The following is a 16,429-nucleotide window of genomic DNA, read 5'->3' on the forward strand; positions in this document are numbered from 1 at the left end:
GGCAGGGCTGGCTGGCATGTGGTGCTGGGGGATTGAACCGTGGTCCCTGTGCTCTGCTAAGCTTGTTCTAAGTAGGTGCTTTAGACCACTGAGCCCCAGCCCTCTCTCTTCCTTCTGACACTCTGAAGAAATAGCATTTAGTACTGTCATATATATTTTTTCTTTTATTTTAAATAGATACAAAACTATAAAATTCTAAAACTTTTTTTTAACCTCACAGTATAGTCAAAGATATGTTTCCCTGTTTAACTTACAGATTTTTTCACGTTTCTTCTGAAAGCTACATAATATTTTTTTTTCAAGAGTATTTGTTCTTTTTTATTTGGTGGAATGGGAATGTATAATGTAAATAAGTATTCATGTGTATATATGTTTTAAAAAATGTTACATACCTTCAAACTTGTCAACAATTGTAGCCACCCAATAAGTTCTCAAGAAATTATGGGAAGAATTTCTCCTTCTGCAAACAAATACACATAATAGTAATGTGCCATAATTTAGTTTTTGTAGTAAGAATAACAGCACATATTTCTCAGGGATATTTTTTTCTCTCTAAAGACATTCTTGAGGGCTGAGGAGATAGCTCAGTGGATTAAGTGCTTGCCTGGCAAGCATAAGGTCCCGAGTTTGATCCCTGGTACTGCAAAAGGGGGAAAAAAGACCTTCTTGATATTATGAACCCAATACAATATAATTTCAGAATTTTTAATCACTATACTTGAATGGATTTTTTCATATTGAAATGTTGTAAAAACATCAGTTGAACCACTGCAGTAATTTTCCTATTGCATTATTGCTAGAACACATTTTTATTGTATTAGCTTTATAAGCAATTGACACTCCAGTCTTACTCTGCAGTGGCTGTAATTGTATAGCTATCTGTAGTTTCCACATAGATATTTTTATCCTACCATTAAAAGATAATTCATTAACATTGAATGTGCAGATAAGGATTTTGAATGCATCATTACTTTATAAGCACTTAATAATAGGCTTTGAGTGAAAGGTCTGAGACCATAGAAAAAGACCATTTTCCATATAAATACCATTTTTTAAAGTTTTTTCTTTGATCTATTCATTTTTTGTTTTTTTATTTTTTATTTTATTTTTTTCATAACATTAATATTTATTGCTTTATATGAATACTGTATTGAAAGCCCAAGCACTCAAGTTTACACACAGAAATTATACAATTATATACCGCTTCACAAAGGCAGTGAACACATTACATTCTACAAAATCTACTTTACAGAAATTTTAAAATTCTAAATATCAAAAAGTACAGCTGAAGAAACAGGTATAAATTTGGCAGCCAGTAATTTTGACAGGGAAGTTGCAGCCTACATGACTTTAAATATGTGAACCTGAAAATATTGAGTTTAGAGTAATTGTGCTTTGTGTTGATCTGAAAACTATAACACTGGCTGTCGAAGAAGCATGTTCAAAAATATTTCATTCACTTCAAAATGTCATACAAACTATGGTGTTTTCTACATACCCCTAATGCCTCAGTTATTTTAGCTCAAGTACATTACTAAAGTAATATATTAATTCTCCCAGGACAGTGGTGTTTCCTACCATGACATTTGCATTCTCTAGAATAATTTAGAAAGAAATGTGTGATATTCACAATGTTCAGAAAACATACCAAAGGTTACAGAACTCACTGGGTTCTTCTGAGATGGTCTCAGATTAGCTTCTTAAGCATCCACTCTACAAAATAGCTAAGGTTTGAACACAATTTCTAAGATAAAGCACATTTTCTCATAAATAATGAAGTCTTTTTTTCTTCAGGCACCTCAGAAGTATGTAAAAGAATTTAGTTTGAGCAGATCTCTCGGAATGTGTTTAACCTGGTATTTCAACAAACTTAAGATTTCCAGGGTTCTACAAGGGCCAGATTTTATTTGAATTACTCAGAAGAGAAAGAAAATGTCTTCTGAAAGAAGTGAACTTAATCATCACCAATAGAAAAAGTATTCATTGTATTTGTCTCTTATAGAAACAGAAAAATATAACATTTCCCCCCCTTAGAATAATATATATATGTATATATGTTCCATTGTACATAGTCAAACAATAAAATCTGGAAACCAGCATGAAACCCTATAATTCACATGTTATGTTGAAACTATGACCAAAATATGAAAACTGCTACAGCTTCAGACAAGACAAACCATTCTTGCGTATGTATAAACTAAATGGGATAATCTTGAAAGATTTTCAAAATTATAATTACTTTCCAGTTTAAAAACTTTAATTCTAAATTAAAAAAAAAAAATCTATACACAAACCACTGATTTGACCAGACCACCACCCCCCAAAAAAAGTCGGCGGTAAGCAGGACCCAGAGGAACTGATATTCACAGTTCTTAACATATACAACTCTTTTGAGGATTTATCCTTAAAGTGCTTTATTTTACAACCTGCTTCTCTTGTAAAACTAAAGGTCCACTTTATTACATAAAAGTTTTTTTAATACAGTGTAAAACCAGAACTGTATGTAAAATACTGTATCTAAATGTTTCTAAGTAGTTAGTCTTGCTCCATTGGTTCATCTGTGACTTCTGAGGTTTCCTCATCATTTTCCATGGATGATTCTGAGAGACTATCTCCAGTTTTACTGGAATTGGAGCCTAACTCTTCTGCTTCACGGCAGTCTGAACTACTACTTACAGGGCCTGTATTTTCACTACCTTCAGAATGTAAATCTTTCTCAGCTTGAGACAGATCTGATTCCTCCATCTGATTATTTTCCTCAGAAGTCTCTTCATTCACAGTTAAGGCATCATCAGATTCTTTTTCTTGATTTTTCCTTTCTGGGATCATGTCTCTTGATGTCATATAAGACTCTAAAAATAAGCAAATGTTGTTGTAGTTAAATTTTATTTTCAAAAATACCTCCATAGTTAAGTTTCATGAATCTGATACTCTACAGTTCAAATAATATCCCCTGAAACTCAGCAGCAACTACACGAAAGTGAGCCAAAAACCCAAATCATCATAATTAGTTCCATTATGTTAATTCTTTCACACACAAAAAAAAGTATAAGATTTTTGAGGATCTCCTTACTCCACCCTTTTACAGATAATCTCTAAATACCTTCTTCTTCCTCTTCATCCTCTTCTTCATCCTCTTCTGAACAGTGCCTGGTACAACTACTTTCTTTGTCTTTATCCTGAGGTGAAGACGTCGCTTCAGTTTCCTCTACCATAACTGACGAAATCTCACTGGAGGTTGTCTGGCTGTCTCTCTGACTTCACCTTCTTTGTCAAACCTGAGTCTTTTTATTTCATGCCCCTCAGATTCCACAGCATCTTCTCCATCCGGATGTTTATTTTTTATAGCGCTCATGGAAGAAACTTCTGGTTCACATGCTGGAGAATCACTGTGATTTTTCTCTTCATTTTGCTGTAAGGTCGACTCTGCTTTCTGTACTTTCAGGCAAACCATTTGTTGTCAAGGGGGCTGACAAAGAAACCTTTGGTCGATTAAGTGGCCTAGGTGTTCCAGGCCCATTTATGTTAGACCTCTCAGTATAGCTTGGTGAATTTCCAGGAAACATAACACCATTCATTCGATTTAAACTGTTGGAATTATTTTTCTCTGACGAAGGATAAACACAGCTTACAACCAGGACATTCTTTTCTACTCCTCTGAGAAACTTGTCTGTTCCTGTATAGTTTCTCCTTGGATCTGTTAACAATTCACATAGTCGCTGAATAGTAAAAGGGATACCATTAAATCCAATGACAATTTTCAGTATTCTTTCCTTCATCTCATCAAAGGGAATATATTCTACATTAGGATTTGGAGGACCTCTTGGTTCAGGAGCTGAAGTTCTGAAATCATCCATCACTTTCTCCAGTTTGAATATAAAATAGCCTTTAAATTGGGACCACTGAATCATTGTTTCTCCAGTCTTGGCTACATGACAAAGAAACTGATCCAGGACAGGACAAACTTCCTTTTTCCACCTTTTCTCAAAATCTTTCAGCGCCTCCTGCAGCCTCTCGACGTCCATGGCTTCCCGAAGTCCCTCGCAGCCTCAGCCTCCCCTTCGCGGGTCTCCCGGGGACCAGAGCGCCTCCCCCCACCCCCCCCCCCCCCGACGCCCGCCCCCTCCCTTGCACACACTCCAGCACGCAGGCGACTGGGGGGGGGGCACCGAAGGGAGCCGGGGGAAGCGAGCGACGGAGCGAGACCGAGAGAGCGAGCACCTCCCGGAGCCGCTACCCCCAGCCCTCCAACATGGCGCCCGGCACGTCACTTTTTTTATTTTAAAGAGAAAAAAAAAAACAAAAACATAAAAACACAGAATTTTTTTCTCTTGTCTCTTGTGTCCTTATATGGGATCAGGCAAAGTAGCAGATCTCCTTTGTGCAGTACTCTCTAGAGTAGACTATGCTCCTGGCAGAATCATGAAGTACAGCCAAGACTTGCTCGTTCTTGCCTTTCTGCTGGACTTTCTGAATTGCATAGTTTTCCCCAGTGCTATTTTGTTTTCCATTTTTAGCTAAGTCCAGCTTACTGCCATTTTATTCCCAAAGTTAGTTTTAATTAGTAAATAATGATTCTGAAAGAATATTCTTTTTTTCCCGAAAGAATATTCTTATCTTCATTAGAGTGCTTGAACTGTGATCATGGAATTCTACTTATAAAATATAGTCTTTAAAAATAGTTGCATATTACAAAGAAAATTGACTATCAGTTCCATTTGATTAATGTAAATGTTTCCATTTTCTCCTATCATTGTTTTAAAAATGTTATTAGGCTTGTTCATACAGAAATACCTGTGGAAGACTGAAATTATTCTAAGGCCAACTCTAGAGGTGATGGCCCAAGATGGAAAATTTAAGTTTGTGGGCAAAAGGATTGTGGTTTTTATGGAAGTGGGAAACTTTGACATCCCAAATTGAGTTAGATTTATTTTCCTGGAGATGTAATCCCATATTTGGTATTGGATTAAATACTGAGATAACTATTCTCAGTATATTGTAGGACAAATGATTTTTCTTTGTCAACCTAAATATTTAATCTCTACGTTTATGTCTGTAGGAATAAAAATCAAAGCCTTTAATGTATTTTAGGAGATCTGCAGTGTATAAACATTGTACTAGGTTGTCTCACGGAATGCAGATGTTAAGCTATTTCCCTCCCTTTCTGGATCTTAAATACTTTTGTTTGAAGCCGGGAGTGGTAGTGCACATCTGTAATCCCAGTACTTGGGAGGCTGAGGCAGGAGGATCACCCTGAATTTGAGGCCAGCCTGGATTACATAGTGAGTTCAAGGTCAGTCTGAACTACAAAGTGAGACCCTGTTCCAAAAAAACAATAAACAAATTTGTTTGAAAGTTATGGTTAGATAATATATGTTATGTATATGTACCAACTCCCCAGAAGGAAATGTACTACAAACATGAACTAATAAAAATTAAAAATTGACAATCTCAAAATTTTGGTTGGAGTTTACAAATGAGCAGAAATCTAAATATTAACTGCACTAGTAGTTCCTAGATTTTTTAATATTATAGACATTTAAAATGAAAAAAAAGTGAAATAAAACACAAGATAATTCTATTTCTAATAAAATCATTAGAGAAAATTGCTATTTACTGTCAATATTAGTTCATATCAGAGACTTTTTTTTTTTCCAAACAAAAGAGTAGGACAGAATAATTTCTAAAATAGGAGTAGTTCAGTAAAAATTTTTAAGTTGGGATACCTGGAAGTGTGAGTATAGTTCATGATTATTGTTTTAAATTTTGCCATATACTTTTTATATAAATCAGGGTTTTGAAACTACTGTTGTAGAACTGGATCAGTAGTTTGTAAATGAGTTAGCAAATATCTCAGGCTTTTCAGGTCTTGTGATCTCTGTTTCAGCCATTCAACCCTACCACTGTAGTGTGAAAGTTGATAATGACAGTAGGTAAACTCTGTAGGTGTGTTTTATGATAAAACTTTATTTAGGAAAATAAAAACTGGTAGGCTAGATTTGGCCATTAGATTGCAGTTGATAGACTTTCTTTCCTAAATAAATTAATTTATTCCATTATAAGAGGCCTGCATTCCAGAGACAATAACTCTTAACTAAAAAGTGCTGGGAAAATTTACATTTTAATGAGATTTATTCAGTAACTATTTATGGGGGCTGTATGTGATATAACCAGATTATCCCAGTTGTGGTAATTGAAAAATGGTTCATGAGTGGAATATGATTTTTTATTTTTCCTAATAGAGATAGTTCACCTTTTGGATCTTATTTCGCCTCACTTGAAAAATATAGTAAGATAAGTAGATTATGTTGCTTGTCTAGCAACATTTGAAACCAATTTGGGGATGTGTTTTCTGAGTTTAAGAACTAATGACATAAAAGGGTAGCATAGAATTGCCAATTTGAGCTGTACTTTGGGAACAGTTTACTTACATCGGAGATTTTTTTTTTTTTTAACATTGAACTTACTAAAATTCTGTTCTTACCCTCTACTGAAATCTTTCCCAAGTCTGATTCTCTAAACGTGGTTGCTAACCATAGAAGTGTAGTACTGCAAATCATACTTCTTTCCAGAAATTTCTACTTGAAATTTTTGACATATAGTGGAGATGCTAGTAATACAATGATCATAAAGCCAACATCATTTATCATTAGGACCAAGGGTTTTTATCTATGTTAACTACCCTTGTACACATTTTTTCATATCTTTTAATCAGTGTGCATTAGATCCTGTCATATACCCACTTAAGGATGTTACATTAATAATTCTTTTTTTCCTTCATTGTCACTTTTTCTTTTAAGCTTCTATTTATTATTTATTAATTAATTTATTTATTTTGGTACTGGGAATCAAACCCAGGACCTTGTACTTGCCAAGCAGGCACTTGTACCAGTGAACTATATCGGCGGCTGGGGAGATGGCTCAGTGGAATAAGTGCTTCCCTGGCAAGCACAAGGTTCTGAGTTCAATCCCCGGTTCCACAAAAAAACAAAAAACTCAGAACCAATGAGCTATATCCCCTAAACTTCTACTTCTAGAGTAGTCCTATTAGTGCAGTACAATATCATGTTGGTCTCTTTCCTTCCTACATGTAAACAAATTTTTTTGCACTCCCTATTCTTGTCCAGTTATAGTTCCTTTTCTTCAGTTTCCTTTTTTACTGGGAAGGTTTTAAGAAAAGGAGTTGTCTGGCTTCCCTTGTTTTCCTTTTCTTTCACTATTCAGTGTACTTGGGTGAGGCTACACCTCCCATCTTCTACTTAAGTACTTTTGTTGAGATCACTAATGATTTCTACTTTGACAAATCATAGTTGACCTCTCAGCACCATGTGACATATTGAATACTCCCTCAATCTTGAACAGTTTTCTTCACCAATTCCCTTCGTCTTTTTTTCTGTCTCTTGCTGGACTTTCCATCTTTCTGTGACTTCTAAAAGGATTTCATTCTTGAGCTTCTTTTCTACTTGTAGTTATTCACTAATTTATCCAGTCTCAAGGTTTAGATTCTGTTTATATTCTGTCGTTCTGAAATAGAAAACTGTAGTCCACACATATCCTGCGACTCCAGTTTTATGCCTCTTCCTGCTGGGGCTTCAGCTCGGGGTGTGGGGAGTGCTAGGCAAGCACTCTATTTCTGAGGTGCATCTTGTGCTTAGACTCTGTTTAGACATTCAGATTGGTGTACTTGTAGGTTAGGAATAAAAGTAGATTATAGCATAGGTAGGCCAAAGGTGTGGGGTTCTAGAATGGTAGAAAAATATGGTTTGGAAATTAATCTTAGTGTCTGAACTTTGTGGGCAACTTTTTCTGTTGTCGTTGTGTTTTGTTTTTTTTAAAATCTAACTCCAACATTCAGGTATTTATCAAGCCTTCATAGTTGCACCTTATGACAGTGATTATCCATGAGTAAGAATTGTTAGACTCTCCTCCCCAGAGTGAGAAATATTCTCCCTCTTGCCTGTAACCAAAGCCTCACCCACACAGATAACTAAATTCCTGTTTGAGAATTGCTGGAACAGTTATTGGGCCCCTAAAGTAAGAGTTTTAAAAGTAGCCATATAGCACACTTTGAATTTTCTAAAGACCTCTCATTTCAATCTTCAGGAATTATTTAGTTGTTTTGAATGTTGAATTTTGGTGAATGCTTCAAGACATTGAAAATTTTAGGAATGATTTCTTGACCACTTTAGTAGCTGGAATAGAGCTTGTGGAAAGAGGTAAAAAGAAAGCTTAGTAGGGTTTTTTTGTTTTCTGGGGTTTTTTTTTTCTTTTTTGTAAGGATTACATAGACACATGATACCATTGATAACTTGTAATGTTTGACAAATTAACACTTTTCATTTTTTCTAATTCTTCAGGAACGCCTTTTTATCCAAGTCAGCCAGTATATCAGTCTGCACCTATCATAGTGCCTACACAGCAACAGCCCCCTCCAGCCAAGAGAGAGAAAAAAACTGTAAGAGATCCTTATTTTTCTTATTTTAAATTGGGAAGTTTAGTCACTTACCAAGTATGTTTATCCAGTTCTTAATCATCTCAGTTTGCAGTTGACCGTGCAGTTTTTTTTTTATTCTCCATTCTATCTCCACCACTCTACTTGACCTGGAGATTTTTGTGGCATATAACCAGAAGTTGTACTTAATACCCACTTTCACTGTTCACTAGACTGAGTGTGCTACATGACAACATGCGTTCAAGTTTGGGAATGAGGAAGTTTTGGAGTGTCATGGTCTTATTCAGTAGCATGAATTTCAGTTCTGTTTTTACATCCCAACTTTCCTTTACTACTAGATCTAATCAAGTCTGAACTCACTGGGGGTGGGGGGGCATGGGGAGAAGCACAACAGTAAAAGGAACCAAAGTATTGTAGAAATAAGATTTTTTTTTTTTTTTTTTTTTAACTTTTGAAGTAGATGTACAAAGAAACCAAGCATGGAATGGTGACACATGCCTGTAATCCCAGTGCTTGGAAAACAGACCGGAAGATCACAGTTGTAGGCTGGCCTGGGTTACATAGTCGAATCCTCTCCCCAAAACAAAATAACCAGAAAGCAGACTTTAGAAATGTATTCTAGGGTTAAAACATTTCAGGCCCCTTTCTGTCTCTCTCAGACAGAAGTTATCTCTCAATAAATTCTTCCTTTAAAAAAAAAAAGTAAATAATTTTTTTCAAAGAAATTATTCTGATTGTTTTTATTAAGTTACCGGGGTTTTACCTCTGACCAAGAAAGGCAAGCCCAAGAGAATTAAGAGTATACATAGTAGTATATGAAATTCAAGGTGTAGAACATTTTGTACGAGAATGGCTTGCTGTTACTTTCATCAGAATACACAAAATGGGTGAAGTTTAAAATGACTCAAATTCAAACAGGTGAGATATATGAAAGTGGCATTATCACCATATTCTTAAAATACTGAAAATTAATAATATCCCAAACATGATACTTTATTAATTAGAAAATTCCTTGTGTACATGTCATAATAAATAGGGCATGCTAGAGTGTCATGATCTTATAGTCAGCAAACCATGCTTTAGAAATATTAAATCAGCATCTAGAATTTGAACTTTAACACTTTTTACAGTGGAGAAAATGAAAAAAAGTGGCAATGAAAATGGGAGAAAGTAGTGATAGATGTTAATGAAGGTAGTAGAAACAAATTTCCATACCTGAGGGAGCTGATGCGGAAATTCTTCTTGTAGAACTGCTCCTTTGTAAGTGTCCAGATCCAGGGGGCATCATTAATGAATTCTCTGAAATTTTCAAGAATCCAAAGCTTCGCTAATTAGGTTGTAGGTTTGTAGGAAATAAACAATAGCAGGGGCCGTGGATGCCTCAGCGCTGCCCTGCCATGAGGTATGCAGATACAGATACTCCCGTCGCCAGCTTAGCACCACCCCAGTGATGTCTGTAAGCACAGGTAGTCTTGAAAAGGAGAAAATTGTATATGCTGTTTGTATCTTTCTTTCTTTCTTCTTTTTCACTTAGCAATTCATTGTGATTATCATTCTGTATCAGGATGTGTAGATCTGCCACATTCTGGCTATTTGGTATTTAATTGTAAAGAAATGGGATAAGTTTTGAATTACTCTCTTCTTGACTTTATGATATTTCTATGTCTTTGGTGAAAAAAAGCAGTACTGCAGTGAGCGTCTTTACATAAGTACTTATATATAAATTTATTTGCTGAGTAATTTATGTTCCTGAATCATTATGTATGTACATTGTTCACTTTGAAAGAAAACCTTGAGAACCACGTAGAACATTTAAAATTTCTGTGTATTAAAGCTATTTTCTGAACCTTGTTTAAGTGCTATACATAGAATCAGTTTATCAATGTTAGTAAGTACAAATTTTGTCCTTTTAACTTAGAATTCTAGCCTATTATGTCCCTGTTTAACTTATTCTAATTATCTCATGTCAGACCTAATGTCCTAAAATTTTTTGAATTACCCTATATGTGATTTCAAGAATGTCATACATGATTATCAACGCCTTTAACTCATTATGTAGTTACACATCTTGTATACAGCTGACCCTCTGTACATTCCCCATTTTCCTTATCTTATAGATAAGAATTCGAGATCCAAACCAAGGAGGTAAAGACATAACTGAGGAGATTATGTCTGGAGGCGGCAGCAGAAATCCCACTCCACCCATAGGAAGACCCACATCCACACCTACTCCTCCTCAGGTAAGATGGTGGTCAGTGGTGGTTGTATTTGCTCACTAACCTCTGCTGAACTCGCCCTTTTTTTTCTATAGCTATTTTCTGTGCTACCATTCCATCAGTTGTGTCATAGTTTTGAGTATCCAAGTGGTATTTCAACAGATATGTTCTCTTTGAAAATTATTTTAATTCCAGATTTTGTTGGTGATATTTCTATGTGTTGTCTTCATATTCAGAGCTTAGCAGCTGCCGCTCTTCTTAATGTAGCATTCCATGATACCAAAAGGAGCTGTGTTTCTGTGGAAAGTCCTCATTAAGTGCATGGTTCATGTTTTTAGTATGGAACCCTCAGAATTAAATATTGCACACTATATTAATATAAACATTAAAGTTGAGAATTTTAAAATGTTTCTTGAGATCGTTGCCTGTGTTACCCAGAGACTGAGTGTATAATAGGTGTATTTTTACATTTTACAACTACTTAACTGAACTTCTTAAAAGGAAGATGTTTTCTGTTATTTACCAGTCTTACTGGTAAATCAAGGTAGATATCTTTTATTCTTTAGTATAGAATGTGTTTATCGTGATCACTCAGGAGTTCACTTTCTTGTCTTTAGAGATCAATACATTCTAGGAGGAGGTCAAGTTCATAAGCTATAGTAGAAAATGGTATTATCCTCTGAGGTTTTTATAAGGATTTTATTGCATTCTGGTTAAATTTATCAAAATTTAGAGTTGAATGATTTTGAAATATTAAAAATTGCATAAATTGGAAGCCTAACATATAAAAACACATAAGCAAAATTGTTAGAGTGCCACTTAATTTTTCAAAACTCTTATGGCTGGCAATCAAGTTTGTAAACAAATGGTATCTAGTCACAACAGCTTTTGGGAGAGTTTATAACAAGTGATATAAATGATCAAATATAAGATTTCAGAGTAATAATCTGTTGACTAATTTTCATACTATAGTTTAAAAATACTCTTAAATATTAAGGTCAAATATAGCTGAGGTTTTTTTTTGTTTTTGTTTTTGGTTTTTTGTGGAACCGGGGATTGAACTCGGGCCCTTGCACTTGCCAGAGAAGCGTTTATTCCACTGAGCCATCTCCCTGGCCCCGAATAGCTGAGGTTTTGAGAATGCTTTGTAAACTCTACAAGTCAGAGTTGGTCTTAAGACTTGTTTCTTTGTTGTAATGAGTTATCTTTTCATTTGGAAATAATGATGATCTCATGTCGATGAGATGTATATTTCAATATGTCTTTTTTTTTTTTCTTTTTGGTACGGGGAATTGAACTTAGGATCATGCGACTTGCCATGCAGACATTTGTCGTGCTGTGCTATATCTCTGGCCCTTCAGTCTGTCTTCATCCAGAGAGTATAGCATGTGACCTTGTGGATACATGAATTGTTAGGGTTGTGTCAGTGATCGTTGAAGACTGTTTCACCATCCCCCATCACACAGGGGTATTCGAACCCTGAAAGACTGCAATCTCTTCTTACCTGAAAGCTATCCTGGGACAGGCAAAATTTCTAAATTGAAGTTATCTATTTAGGTGCTGTGTTAGTAGTGGATATACTATGGCAAAAATTTGGAATTAGTTCATACCTCAGTCACATTTTAGTCTATGTTCTCAAATATTAATTAAAATATTACTGTCTATAAGTATAGCTAAGTTTCTTCATCAATTTTTGTTGAGAGTCTCAATTTGTACATGTATATGTATTTTTGCACTTGAATTCTCAGGAGGTGTTTGTTTTAATCATCTTCCAAGCTTGATCTTAACCTGCTTCTAGTTATCTTTCTGTCCTTCTTCACAGAAATCTTTTGCTTTGTATCTTTTCCCAAGCATGATGGGCCTAAAAATGAGAGAAGTATGTGTGTCTAAGTAACTATAAAATACAGAGAATGTATGCTTCTCAACAGGTAGTCATAATGGAGGTAACTCTTTGTAAGAATTGTGGTTACCGTCTATGAAGCATAAGTTCATTTGATTGGGTAATTTGTGTTTAAGTTGACCCTTTAAAATGTGTTGTTTTTTCAAAGGCACAAAATTCTTGGAAAGATGAAATACCTTTTTAAAGAGACACATATACTAGAAAAATTTCTTCTTAAAAACAATAGTACAATTGTGATATAACAAGTGCTATTGACTTCATTTTGTTGAAAAATCAAAGTGATGCTTGGGTAGAGGATGACCCTGGTTAATAGAAATGATCATTTCTGATTGTTATGTAAAATTACGTGCATTGTTTCAAAAGAAGTTAGAAATCTTCAGTTATGCTAAGAAAAACTAGAAGTTTGAAATATGGATAATTAATCCATTAATAAATGCTGTGGTGGCAGCTAAGGAAAATCCACTAGATTTAGCAAAGGGCTACTAATCTGCAGTTTCAGCATAATTCTAGATAATGTAATGAACCATGTTCTGGTCAGAAGTCTGCTGTTGAAGTGCTCCTCTGTATCAGAATTTAGTACCAAAGAATACTGGTTTTATAAGGTACTTGCTTTTAGTGACACAATTGCATATGCTGTAGATATAGCAGAGCCTTTCCCTACTATTGAAGAGATAATTATTCTATCCTTAAGGGAGACAAAGAACTATTTGCATGAATGTGTGTACAGTGGCAGTGTCTCAGTTATGAAAATAAGTGATCTACCACTAAGCTGCATCCCCAGTCCCTACTTACTAGTATCTAGCCTTTTTACCTGTGCTATGTATATAGTCATGAAATTCTACAGGTGACTGAGCAGGGTAGAATTGTAGCACAGCTGCAAAAATGACAGTCAACTGGGTATGCTGGTATATACATACAGTCCCAGCCCTCTGGGAGGTTGAGGCATGAAGATTGCAGGTCTGACCCCAATCTGGACAACTTAATGAAGTAACAAAACCTTGTTTCAAAAAAAAAAAAAAAAAGGTTAATGCAAAGGTTCTGGGTTTAGTCCTCAGTTAACCTCTTGCATACATACATACAAAAGTGACAGCTCACAGAGACTCCTTAATGGTGGTATAGGTGACATTATAGAAGGTAAAGGAGAAACAAACATCAGTGGTAACACTTCAAGCTAAAATATCTAGATTTATAGAAGACGTAACTTAGAATATATGTAGGGAATTTTGAAGAGTGGCATAATGACTTTGATTTAGGCATGTAAACAAGCTGTTCTGATTTTTTTTCCTTAATTCAGTCTTGAGGTCTCTTTATAATGACTGGCAGTAAATCGAGATAGCCAATGTTCAGGGGAACTGACCAGAGACAGGTGAAGCCTGGGTATGTAGGACAAACGAGACCTAATTAAGTGAATCTGTCCCTAAACAAAGTAAAATTTATTGCTTAAACGTCCCCTAGACCTCCTCTAGGGGTCCTGTCAGGAGGCCTGTGGGACTCTGGAAGCATCAGGAAAATCAACTAACTAGTGGGTGGGAAGAGAAAGACAAAAAGGGAAGATGACAAGGAGACTGCCTTTATTATTGTCCATGGCTGATCTCCCTTTGGCTTTTCCCATGTGGCTTTATAGGTTGGCAAATTTAAAGGAAACAACCACTCTGGAAGGGAGAACTTGTTTGTATATTACCTATGTCAGAGCTAAAGATGGATGATAAGGCAGCAACTATATATTTAAATATATATGCTACAAACTAAGAGCTCCTTGTGGGGAACTATATTTGAGTTATATAGTTTAGGAAAATACCCCTTCATCTGCATTTTTGCTTATTTGATAGATTAGGAGAAGCATTTAATTCTCACTTACTGACTTATAAAGTTAAGAATTTTTATGTTTGTTGTATCTCGTGAATTATCCACTTGAGCCCTCTGTACATATTTCTTTTGGGATGATATATAAGAGCTCTTTATATGTTGAAGAAACCCCCTTGACATATTTTTAGTCTGTGTTTTTGTGGCTGTAACAGAATACCATAGACTGGGTAACTTAGAAACAGTGGAAGTCTGAAAGCTATCCCTGGATAGGGAGGGCCTTCATGGTGCGTCCTCCTATGATACCAGGCAGAAAGGCAAGAGAAGGTGAGAACAACGGAGAAATAAAGGACTGCACTTTGCCTCCTAACAGATCTGCTCTTGTGATGACTAACCTACTTCCACAGTAACAGCACTCCTTTGATGAAAGCAGAGCCCTTAGGACTTAGACACTTGTTAGTCCCTACCTCTCTATAATGTTGCCTTGGGGATTGAGTTTCCAGAGCTGAACTTTGCATGACACTTTGAAACTATAACAGAATATTAACATGTCTATCTTATTTAATGATAGTGTTTTAACTGTGTTAGTAAACTTTGTGAATAGTGCCTTCTTTAACATAGTTTTTATATTTATAAATGTCTGTCTTAAATAATTTCTGTTTGGGGTTTATAGTTTGTGGTGGTGGTGGGTTTTGTTTTGGTTTTATGAGACAAGGTCATGCTGTGTGGTTCAGGCTAGGCTTGAACTCAAGGTGATCCTCTTGACTGAGCCTCTCAAGTGCTGGGATTATGGGTATATGCCACCACGTTTGGCTGGGGGTTTATACTTTGACTTTCCCATTCATGATAATAAAATCATTTAGTGAATTTTCGTATACCCAGATCTGTTCATGGGCTTTTCTGTTTCATTGATCTGTTTTAAATTGATTGCTGTCATGTGCGTGTGTGGGTGTCCTATCTTAAATACCTGTATTAGCCTGTTTTCAGTTACCAGAGACACAGTATCAGAGACTAGATGAGTTACAGAGTTTTATTTTGAGTCATGATTCTGGAGGTCTGCATTTGATGTTCTCTGCTGGCAGAGACCTGGGGTGATATACAAATATCACAAGGCAGGAGATAGGGAACATGTGGTGTGTGTGTGTGTGTGTGTGTGTGTGTGTGTGTAGCTTCTGTTTTCTTATTTCTTAAATAGTTACCTTATTTCTCCATGGGGACCAGTAATCTTATCTAATCTGGTTCCCACCCAAGGTCTCACCTCTCAGTAGCATAGTCTGATTCCATTCCCACCTTCTCAGTACTTCACAATGAGGTTTAAATTTCAAGATCTTTGAGAATACTTAAACTATATCCAACCTATTCCCAATCTTATTCCTTGTAACACTAACACACACACACACACTCCCATTCACATTATGATTGCTTTTTTCCCCCATAATTTTATTCATAAACAAATAGTAATGAGACAGTTTCAAATCAAATTGGTAGGACAGTTTCAATAATTCACACATTGCATACATTCTTCTTAGTGGTTAATTGCTGTACAAGATGAGGACATGATACCCTATTTACAAACACCATTAGAACAAATCGCTCTATTCATTAAGAGAATGTAACTATATATCTATCCTAACCACTTTGAATACACAGATACAAAATGGACATTCATCTGTATCCCCTTTCTTTGTTAAATTCCATTATTTGAATATTATAGGTGTGTAAACTCAGTAAAATATTCTAAAAGAGTCCAGTAGCCCATAATAGTATTGGGTCTTCCGCTTCACTGGCAGTGTCAGAATTGGCGACCTGAGTCCCCTATAGCTCAACATAACACCATGGCTTTACTTCTTATATTTTGTGTTTATACTTTTCTGCTGGATGGTTAAGACCAAGGTAAATAAAGCAGGACCTATGCAACAAGAGTTGTAGCTTTTGGGTCTGATAAGATCAGTGAAATCCCCTCAGGATTTTTCCTGAGATCCAGTACCTCAGATTGTAGAACCTTTGTCAGTGTCAGCCATGTGGATGAGTCACGGCCATTGCTTGGCCAATGTGCTC

General features: G+C 35.7%; 2 protein-coding genes across 8 annotated transcripts in view; one reads left to right on the forward strand and one right to left on the reverse strand.

The window, feature by feature from the left end:
* The window catches only part of Eif4g3 (eukaryotic translation initiation factor 4 gamma 3), a 400,120-nt gene that overhangs the window by 230,817 nt on the left and 152,874 nt on the right, over window positions 1-16,429 (forward strand). For all 7 annotated transcript variants that reach the window (XM_004637641.2, XM_023722577.1, XM_023722578.1 and 4 more), the window contains 2 exons: window positions 8,358-8,455; window positions 10,570-10,692. In XM_004637641.2, the coding sequence (XP_004637698.1) occupies window positions 8,358-8,455; window positions 10,570-10,692 (221 nt within the window). The remainder of the gene's footprint in view (window positions 1-8,357; window positions 8,456-10,569; window positions 10,693-16,429) is intronic.
* Window positions 2,419-4,081, reverse strand: LOC101590617 (serine/threonine-protein phosphatase 4 regulatory subunit 2-like). The gene is given in 4 exon segments (XM_012516110.2): window positions 2,419-2,852; window positions 3,104-3,247; window positions 3,250-3,428; window positions 3,430-4,081. Coding segments are annotated over 4 exon segments (1,236 nt in total). The 5' UTR covers window positions 4,026-4,081; the 3' UTR covers window positions 2,419-2,535.

The sequence above is a fragment of the Octodon degus genome, unplaced genomic scaffold, assembly GCF_000260255.1.
Source record: "Octodon degus isolate 3935 unplaced genomic scaffold, OctDeg1.0 scaffold00092, whole genome shotgun sequence".
NCBI lineage: Eukaryota > Metazoa > Chordata > Mammalia > Rodentia > Octodontidae > Octodon > Octodon degus.